Source organism: Carlito syrichta, unplaced genomic scaffold, assembly GCF_000164805.1.
Source record: "Carlito syrichta isolate Samal-C Ts95f unplaced genomic scaffold, Tarsius_syrichta-2.0.1 Scaffold306737, whole genome shotgun sequence".
In the NCBI taxonomy this organism is placed as follows: Eukaryota; Metazoa; Chordata; class Mammalia; order Primates; family Tarsiidae; genus Carlito; species Carlito syrichta.
The window spans coordinates 1634-12220 of NW_007250833.1; the positions used below are offsets into that span (position 1 = coordinate 1634).

Consider the following 10587-nt stretch of genomic DNA (forward strand, 5'->3'; position numbering starts at 1 on the left):
GGGGGGGAAGGATGTCCTGCCTTGTTCCACAGGGCTGATGGGAGTCACCCCTTTTCTACACTGCAACAAGACCCAGGTAAGAAGAGGTCACTGCTAAACTGCCATAAAACACCTAGTACCAAGCAGGAGCAAAGCAGGTGCCTAAAATATCGGTATGCTTCTCAGCAAGGATGGAGTCTTGCTGCTTTTCCTAGTATTTGGTGGAAATCCTTGGAGGATTGTTACCTAGAGCAGGGACAAGTAAACAAATCTGGCTGTAGCCCACTTTTATTTTATTTTATTTATTTTTTTGAGTTGGAGTCTCACTCTGTCGCCCAGACTGGAGTGCAGTGGCCGCTCCCGGCCACTGTAGCCTCAACCTGCTGGGCTCCGGCGATCCTTCCGCCTCAGCCTTCCGATTTTATTTTTTTTGAGTTGGAGTCTCACTCTGTCACCCAGACGGAGTGCAGTGGCACGCTCCTGGCCAGTGCAGCTTTGACCTGCTGGGCTCCAGCGATCCTTCCGCCTCAGCTTTCCAAGTAGCTGGAACTACAGGCGCGCACTACCACGCCCAGCTAATTTTTGATTTATTATAGAGATGAGGTCTCGCCAAGTTGCCCAGGCGGGTCACAAACCCGTGGGCTCAGGCAATCCACTCACCTCAGCCTCCCAAAGTGAGGGATTACAGGCTGAGCCACTGAGCCCAGCTATTTTATTTTTTTTTGAGTTGGAGTTTCCCTCTGTTGCCCAGGCTGGAGTGCAGTGGCACGCTCACGGCCACTGCAGCCTCGATCTGCTGGGCTCAGGAAATCCTTCTGTCTCAGCCTTCCTAGTAGCTGGAACTACAAGGGCACGCCACCACACCCAGCTGATTTTTTGATTTATTGTAGAGACGAGATCTCGCCATGTTGCCCAGGCTGGTCTCGAACCCCTGGACTAAGGCAATCCTCTTACCCCAGCCTCCCAAAGTGCTGGGATTACAGGCTTGAGCCACTGCGCCCGGCTGTAGTCCCACTTTTAAAACAAAGTTTTAGGCCGGGTGCTGTGACTCACATCCATAATTCTGGCTGCTTTTACACGACTATAGCAGAGCTGAGTCACTGTGACAGAAACCATGTGGCTGCAAAGCCTAAAACAGTTACTGCCTGGCCCTTTACAGTGTTTGCTAACCACTGGCTTAGAGGTAGGTTCCCACTTTATAGATGGAGAACCGACAAACAGGCTCTTAAAAAGGATACATTTCTAGACAAACTGTGCTTGGAGCAAACCAGGAGAGAAGTAGGGGGGCGCCGTGTACCTCGTAGAGCTTGGTGGCAACAAATATTCTACCAGTGGCATTGATTCCTTCCATAATTACTACCTGAAAGACAAGAGACAGAACAAGATTGCTAAGCCAGGGAGAGCAATGAGAGGTCTGCAAGACATTATTTCCAGGCAGTGAAAAGCACTGTCTAGCTACTCTCACTTTGTAATTATAAACTTAGGGCGTTTTTCTAGAAAACAAATTAAGGGGGTTTCATTAGTAATAATTATGCTTGACATAAATGGCCTAATTTTCACAACAATCCTATGAGGTCAGAATTATTTTCCCATTTTATGGATGAAGGCACTGTAGCTTAGAAGGTTAAGTACCTTGCCCACAGCCACACACCTCGTGGGGTCGAGCTGGGCAGTCAGACCCCAGAGCTAAGGTCAGAGCACACAAGCAAACATTGGAATCCCAACCTCAGGGTCTGCTCTTGGACTGTGCTCCAGGCACCACACCTAATAGCACAAGATAGGTGCCGGGGAACAACAAAGCACACATACTACAACGAAAAGAGCAAGTCTCTATCCTGGTAGAGACCCCTCCAATCTCACCTGTCCAGGAAACAGAGAATATTCTTTGAGCTCAGATAAATCCACTGGAATTCGAGCACCCGAGGAATGCTCCCGGTCCCCCTCAAGAATCACCGACTTGCTGTTTAGTTTTCCGTTGCTATCACAGCCAATCTGGCCCAGCAGAGTGACAGGCTCCTACCAAAGGAAGGCTTGCAGTATAAGAATGACAGTCTTTGGGGCAGAAGCCCAAATTTGGAAGTCAACAGGGCGAACAGCAAAACAAATCACAAACAACAAATACTTTTTTGCCAGGACATCCCTCTGACCCTGAGATGACAGCATCATCACTGACTCTCAGGGGTGGAAGAACTCTTAAGGGGCATCTGGTCTACCCCCTACTCCCCCCAGCATTTGAGCCTTCCTAGATGGATGCCAAAGCATGGGCATCTCCAGTGTATGGAAACTTGTCCCTGCCCCTGTGCCCACCCGAGGCAGTCCACTGCATCTTCGGATGGCTATAACTTCATAATAGCCAACATTTATTGAGCGTACTGAATGCCAGGCACTTATCTAAAAGCTTTCATGTACTAACTCATTTAATCCTCATAACAACTTCAAGGTGGATATTACTGCACTCATTTTACAGTTGAGGAAAACAAGCAACAGAGGTCAGATAATTTAGTCAAGGTCAAACAGTAGATAAAACCTGGATTTGAAGTCCAGAAATTTGGCTCTAGAGCCATATCCATATCCTTAGTTGCATACCACTTCGCCTCTTTTTTTTTTAAGTTGGAGTCTCACTCTGTCTCCCAGGCTGGAGTGCAGTGGCACGCTCATGACCACTGCAGCCTCAACCTGCTGGGCTCAGGTGATCCTTCTGTCTCAGCCTTCCAAGAAGCTGGAATTATAGGCATGTGCCACCATGGCTGGCTAATTTTTTGATTTATTGTAGAGATGAGGTCTTGCAAGGTTGCCCAGGCTGGTCTCGAACCTGTGGGCTCAGGCAATTTTCTCACCTCGGCCTCCCAAAGTGCTGGGATTATAAGTGTGAGCCACCATGTCCGGTCTACCACATTGCCTCTTAACAGGAAGTTCTTTACTAAATTGAGCCCAAATCTCTCTCCCTACAGCTTCCTCTTTCTGTTCTCACTCTTGGGAGCAGAGAGTGGAAGTCTAATCTTTCCCACATGACTGTGCATCCCTGCTCCCCTCCACCACTTCCTCCCAAGTCCTCCAAAACTTCCTTCTATGGTATGGTTTTGCATATCTTCCCAACTGGTCATTATTCTCTGGATGGTAACATAGGGCAAGACCCTGCCTTAACACAAGGGTCCTCAATCCCTGTGGGCTGTGGATCGGTACCACACAGCAGGAGGTGAGCAGCAGGCGAGTGGAGCTCCACCTCCTGCCAGATCAGCAGCAGCATTTGATTCTCATAGTAGTGTGAACACTATTGTAAACTGTGCAAGCGAGGGACCTAGGTTGCACGCTCTTTATGAGAATCGAATGACTGATGATATTTCCCCTACTACCTATCCGTGAAAAAAGTGTCTTCCACAAAACTGGTCCCTGATGCCGAAAAAGTTGGGGACCGCTGCCTTAAAGAATCTTCTAGAACACATCTGCCCTTAGATTTGAAAATGTTCCAGAGAGAAAGCACTGGTATATAAGCCAGATTGAAGATGAGATAAGGATTTTATTGGCAACAGTTTGTGTTAGGGGAGACTTGAGTCACTGCCCAGAGAACGAGACTCTGGAAACCCAGCCTCACTGCTGTCCTCATATCTGGATACTTGAGTGTTTCTATCTGTGGGAAGTCTCCAGGGGAGTACCTGCCTCACCACCAAGGGGAAAATGGCCTTCAACCTTTGCTTATGTTCAAGACCCTATTCAAGTAGGAAGAAAACTCTGGTCACAAAACCAGAGAGCAAGCATAAGTTTTTCTTCAGAAGGACCCATGTTTACAAAACTCATTTGAGGTAGACATTCAAATAGAACAGAGACAAAAAATGAAAAAGAACGGCTCTTACTTGTGCTGGAACTGTCAGAGGAGTGAAAGCCTCAATCCTGTAATGTTCCTTGAGTTCATGGCCAAGTTCTTCTATCTTACAGGTCAGAACTGCAATTCGAGGTGAAAAAGCATTACGTTTAAGATATTTCATGCTGGGCTTGGTGGCTCAGCCTGCAATCATGCACCTTTGGGAGGCTGAGGTGAGTGGATTGCCTGAGCCCGCTGGTTCGAGACCCACCCGGGCAATTTGGCGAAACCTCATCTCTACAATAAAAATCAAAAAATCAGCCGTGCGTGGTAGCGCATACCTGTAATTCCGGCTACTGGGAAGGCTAAGGCGGAAGGATCACCGGAGCCCAGCAGGTTGAGGCTGCAGTGGCCGGGAGCAGCCACTGTATTCCAGTCTGGGTGACAGAGTGAGACTTCAACTCAAAAAAAAAAAAAAGATATTTCACTTGCTGAGAAAATATAGCACACTGTAAAATATTAAAATCAGTCATTTTAAAGAAGCAGGAGGGGTATTTGGGACAACTGGCCAATTTAAACCTTCTAAAGCCCTAGCCAAGTTTCCGATTTTGATTGCTGAATCTGGCCCTCCATTTGGCCACAGAGATCCTGGAGTACAGTCCTGGGGAGTCAGTGTGAACCCCCACTAGCAAGTGTCTCCTTTTTTTTTTTTTTTAAGTAAGAGTCTCACTCTGTTGTCTAGACAGATGTGCAGTGGCATGATCACCGTAGCCTAGATCTCCTGGGCTCAGGTGATCCCCCTGCCTCAGCCTCCTGAGTAGGTGCGACTACAGGTGTACGTCACCGTGCCTGGCTAATTTTTATAGAGATGAGGTCTTGCTATGTTGCTTAGGCTGGTCTTGAGTTCCTGGGCTCAAGCAATCCTTCCGCCTTGGCCTCTCAAATTGCTGGGATGACAGGTGTGAGTTACCAAGCCTGGCTGAGTGTATCCTTTACACAGGTCTGCACTGAGGTTTCAGGGAAGTCAAGGCCAACCTCAAGACCTTCCAAGGAAGAAACCATCAATATCTTTAAGTGGAATTCCTATACATAGTTTAAGTTGTTGTTACAGGGAATGTTTCCCCTTTGGCAAAGTGATGTGACTTGGGAGGGTTAGTGATGGTATCCCCAGTGTCCCTCCATGAACAGGGCTTCCATGAGGACATCTACCAACTTGTATGTTCAAAGACAACCTTGGAACGTGTTTGACCAGCTTAGCCGAAGTTTTCTTGCATACTCTAAACCCTTCCAAGTGGTTTTTATATTCAGCAGAATTTAAAAGGGAAAAACACTCACCTTCTCGAATGTCTGGGAGCTTCTGAAACATGGATTTGTAGCTCCCAGTTAGCGCCTGTGGACACCCCAAGACCTTCAGGCTGATGTTTCCAGCTCCTCCTCTTCCAGACCAAGACACTCCCTGTGCTGAGCCAAAAGTGGTAACCACTTCTCCTCGGTTATTTCTCAAGTTGTACTTCTGGGAGGGAGTCGCACTAGTTGGAAGCAAAAGAGGTTAACGTTACTGTGTTCTTATCCAAAGGGAGAGGACGAAAGTGAGGTTTCCTTTTGGAAATGGGGATTGAAGAAAGGGAAGTTGGCCTTACACTTATAAATCTAATCAGCTTAATGGGGTTGGACATACCCAGACCTTTAAGGAATTTCAGGAATGAGAGGCTGAGAAACACCAGGCTGAGGAATATCAAACATTTTTAGAAAAGTTTAGAGACAGAAGCAAATTTTAAAAGGTTGTCCTCCTGGCATTAAAACTAAACAAAACAAAGCAAAACCCAAACTCTGAATTGATTAAAAAGCAAGTTTCAAGTACCATTTTCTTTTCTTCTTATGAATTCTTAGCAATTAATGAAAACAGCACCTGAGCCTGGAACCATGGATAAGCCAAAAGTCGCTAAGCATATATAAAAACTCACAAAAGAGTTCAAGGTAGAAACAATAAAATGAAGTTAAACAAAAAGTAATCAACTTTCCCCAGTGTCCACAAAGGTGAAGATGTAATGAATTCAGTCTACCGATGTGTAAACATTCCCATTTTCCAAGGTTCAACTACAAGTTCTCATATTTCCACTGCCTGACTGGCAAAGCATACCTTCAAGAACACATGGATGTGTAGATCTGCTTAGTGAAGTCTTCTAATCCTTTGGTTGTGAACACAATGTTCAGAGAGGTCTATTTAAAATAGCATTTGTTTGATGCGCTGAAACTCTGCAGGAACCTGTTTTACATGGAGCACCATCACAATTGGTGCCATTATCCTTGCTTTATACAGAGCAGCTACAGAAAATGAGCTCAATTAATTATCTGTTTCCACTGCTGCCTTTACCTGAATAATTTAGAAGCTACTTTCACAAATTACAAAACCAGTTTCTGCTGTCAGCTTTATTAGTGTGCATTAAAAAATTGACAAGGCAGCATCCTGCAGTCTTTTTCTTTTCTTTTTTTTTGAGTTGGAGTCTCACTCTGTCGCCCAGACTGGAGTGCAGTGGCCGCTCCCGGCCACCGCAGCCTCGACCTGCTGGGCTCCGGCGATCCTTCCGCCTCAGCCTTCTGAGTAGCCGGAAGTACAGGCATGCGCTACCACGCCCGGCTGATTTTTTTTTTGATTTATTGTAGAGATGAGGTCTTGCTGCCCAGGTGGGTCTTGAACCCGTGGGCTCAGGCAATTCACTCACCTCAGCCTCCTAAAGGCGCGGGATTACAGGCTGAGCCACTGAGCCCGGCCTGTGGTCTTTTTCAAACTCCTTCTTGTGAAGTTTCCTAGGACATCCATGACAGCAGGCCCTTTAACACAACGAGACGCTCACGCGAGGTCAGATATAAACAGATCTCCAGGTTTCAAAAAGGATGTAACTTCTGTAATGATGCTGGCACACCTGTGAGAACCATCCCTCTTCGCTAGGTTGCAAAGATGTCCTTTTAAGTCTAGAAAGCTTGCTTCCAGAAACACTTTTGAGAACTCCCCAAAGTCAGGTTGTCCTTCAAAATTCAAGACCACCATGCAGCGGTGGCTCATGCCTGTAATCCAAGCACTTTGGGAGCCGGAGGAGAGAGGACTGCCTGAGTCCAGGGGTTCGAGACCAGCCTGGACAACTTGATGAGACCTCGTCTCTACAATAATTCAAAAAAAATTAGCCGGGCGTGGTGGTGTACACCTGTGGTTCCAGCTACTTGAAAGACTGAGGCAGAAGGATTGCCTGAGCCCAGCAGGTCAAGGCTGCAGAGGCTGCGAGTGTGTCACTGCACTCCAGCCTGGGCGACAGAGTGAGACTTCGATTAAAAAAAGAAAAAAAAGACAATCCAACAACCACTCACTCTGAATGACTGCAGAGCTTCCATTCCCCTTTCTAAAGTGACAGTACTGCTCCCAAGCCACCTCCTGAGTGGCAGCTTCTAAGACCCCTCTACTCAGCAGAACACTTACTATGTATGGCATTCCCTAACACGAGACCTGTCATTTACGGATTTTGAAAACTCACATGTGATCTTTGTGGATTTATGTGCAATGGTGGCAGCAGGGATAAAATACCAATTAAGTCAGGGTAGATTTACAGTGACAAGAAAACTCTCAAAACTAGTTGGAACCTGAGCGAGCAAAGATAAACAGGTTATGAGATATTATGAACACAGATATGTGCTTTTCTTTTTAAAAAATAAATACTTTAAGAGAAAGGAAGGAAGGAAGAAAGAATCCCAACAAAATAACAACTAACAGAAGCAGGTGAAAATGATTTGCTTCTACTGGAAAAACTCGTAAGACTTCTCGACTTCTGAATAGACAGGTTGTTTTCAATAGAAGTTATCAGTTCTCAATCTAGGAAATGAGCCTTAGAAAAGTGGGTGGGAACTAAGTTTCCTTAACTCCTGTCAGAAACAGTAATTTTCCACAAAGGAAGAGAAAGCAGGATAGGCACAGAGCAATAGCCTCCCAGCCAATCCACTGCAGACGTAAATGCCCACCACGGTTAATAAGTCACTCTGCTGTAAGCCTTCAACACATCGCGAGAGAAAGGGGGGGAGGGCTGCTTTTTTGGCACTTGAATTAATTATGATCCATACCTCGAAGAGAAACTTGATGGTGAGAAGAGCTGATGGGGGCTATGAGTAGACACGCTCCTTTTTTTCAGGGGGGTCTCTGGAGTGGTGATAGCTCGCTTCTGAGAACCCTAGAAACAAAATGGAAAACAAGACCCGGGTCACTCTAGACCCAAGCTACTAATAAAGTGTATGGTCCCTTAGGAAGGAAGGGGAAAATCATAATCAAATGAAGGGCACAAAATAGGACTGGGTCAGTTCTCTCCTTTAGGCCTGGTCTTTCAAGCATAACCCGACAGAGAAAACTTCAACCACAACCAACATTCACCAGGACACTGTCCCCATTTGGAAGGCAATTATGAAAAGTGAAAATATTTTCCCAAAAAAGATTGCCAAGGCAGGCAATCTGCTCTGTCCGATTCTTCCTGTACCCACCTCTTTCTGTTTTTAGACAGATCAGAGTTGTGTGAGCATACTGCTTTGACCTGTGCACACATTTTCCTGAGAAGGGACAGGATCGTGTTACCACTTATTTTGGCAAAGTCTACGATTTCAAAATTAAAGAAGAGAATGATTCCAGGCAGATAATATGGCTGAGCTCATACTTGGAAAGTAGTTAGCAAACACCTCATTGATAGTCACTTCTGGGTTTGCCTTTTTTTTTTTGGCTCATCAGCAAGAATTTAAAGATAAGAAACTTAATGCTCCCTAAAGTCTGGGATAACTGACTTTAACAGGGAAAAGACAGAATCTCAGTCTGCAGAAGCTTTTCCTGCCCTAGAGCTCCTCCTGGCTGGGAGTTTAAATTATGCCTCCAAGCTGCCAACTGGTGATGAAAACAGGACAGAATGTGACAACAGGTTCAAAACCATCATTGATCTCTCACAGAAACAAAGATCTGAGTATCACATGTTCTCACTCATATAGTGGACCTTGAACATCTATCATAATACTGTAAGAAAAGGATTGACAGTGGCGGGAGACTATGGGGGGGTTAGGGAGGGGAAGGGAGGTGGGATTAACAGTAGTCAATACCTGTCTGGGGACACACCCCTTATCAACAAGGATGCCTGAATGATGCATATTTGTATACCTAACCCTTAACTGTACCCCACAATTTTAAAATAAAAAATATGCTTAAAAAAAGCTGCAACGGAAACTAGATTAAAATAAAACACCCTGGGCAAGTCCTTCGGGTTCCCTCCCACTGTGAGAGCTTTTCTGTTCTCTCAATAAATCCTCCTTAAAAAAAATAAAATAAGAAAACAAAACATCCTTATACAATAGCCATATTTAAATATTCCTGAATGGTATTTTAATATGTTTAGAATTTTAAACGTATACAAATTGTGATAGTTATATCGTCATTTAAATATAAACCTAAGGCTGAACTCGGTGGCTCAGCCTGTCATCTCAGCACTTTGGGAGGCTGAGGCGGGTAGACTGCCTGAGCCTACAAGTTTGAGACCAGCCTGGGCAACTTGGTGAGACCTCATCTCTACAATAAATCAAAAATTAGCTGGGTGTGGTAGCACACGCCTGTAGTTCCAGCTATTTGGAAGGCTGAGGTGGAAGGATCGCTGGAGTCCAGCAGGTCGAGGTTGCGGTGGCCGGGAGCAGCCACTGCACACCAGTCTGGGCAACAGAGTGAAACTCCAACTCAAAAAAAAAAAATTAGCTGGGCATGGTAGCGCGCATTTGTAGTTCCAGCTACTTGGAAGGCTGAGGCGGAAGGATCACCTAAGCCCAGCAGGTCGAAGCTGGGGTGGCCGTGAGCGTGCCACTGCACTCTAGCCTGGGCGACAGAGTGAGACTTCAACTCAAACAAATAAATAAACAGGTAAATAAAAACTTAAGTATTTTGATTTTTTTCCCTCTATATTACCAACATTTTCCCACATTGTTATAATAATCTGTCCTTTTTAGTAGTTTCTGTTTGATTGAATTGACATATAATAATTTACATAAATACTTCTCTATTGCTGGATTAGGGTTATTCATAGTATTTGGTGATTATAAATAATGTTGAAACACATTTTCATGGACACAGCTTTTGCTATAATTTGCATTATTTCCTCAGGAGAGATTATTTTTCTAGGGAGACTTATTAGGTCAAAGGATAGAAAATATTTTATAGTTTTAGTATATTTTCTCAAACTATTTTCTCAAGAGATTTTTTTTTTTTGAGTTGGAGTCTCACTCCATCGCCCAGGTTGGAGTGCAGTGGCAAGCTCACGACCACCACAGCCTCGACCTGCTAGGCTCAGGTGATCCTTCTGCTTCAGTCTTCCAAGTAGTGGGAACTATAGGAATGCGCCATCATGCCCGGCTAATTTTTTGATTAATTTTTGATTTATTGTACAGATGAGGGCTCGTCAAGTTGCCCAGGCTGGTCTTGAATTCATGGGCTCAGGCAATCCTCTCGCATCTGCATCCCAAAGTGCTGGGATTACAGGCGTAAGCCACTGCACCCAACTCCCAAGATTCTTCTAATATACAGTGAACACTAGTATGCCAGGGCCAATGTTGTAAGCAGGGATATTTCAAGAGAATAACAGGTCTGTCTCCTAGGACATGGCAAGGTGACGACAGCACTTTGGTAAAAAACGCAGTCTACTGTCTCCTAGGACATGGCAAGGTGACGATAGCACTTTGGTAAAAAACGCAGTCTAAGCCAGGCTCGGTGGCTCAGCCTATAATCCCGCGCCTTTGGGAGGCTGAGGTGA

The 10587-nt window shown here is 45.3% G+C and overlaps 1 protein-coding gene across 1 annotated transcript in view; it reads right to left on the reverse strand.

Annotated features, from left to right (window-relative positions):
* Positions 1–1276: 1276 nt before the first annotated feature.
* The window catches only part of LOC103265662 (DNA polymerase alpha subunit B), a gene marked incomplete at its 3' end in the record, with an annotated part of 17069 nt that continues 7758 nt past the window's right edge, over positions 1277–10587 (reverse strand). Inside the window, exons 5-9 of the mRNA XM_008063316.2 lie at positions 7886–7992; positions 5114–5307; positions 3831–3919; positions 1840–1995; positions 1277–1339 (exon numbers count right to left, since the gene is read on the reverse strand). Coding sequence (XP_008061507.1) covers positions 1277–1339; positions 1840–1995; positions 3831–3919; positions 5114–5307; positions 7886–7992 — 609 coding nt within the window. The remainder of the gene's footprint in view (positions 1340–1839; positions 1996–3830; positions 3920–5113; positions 5308–7885; positions 7993–10587) is intronic.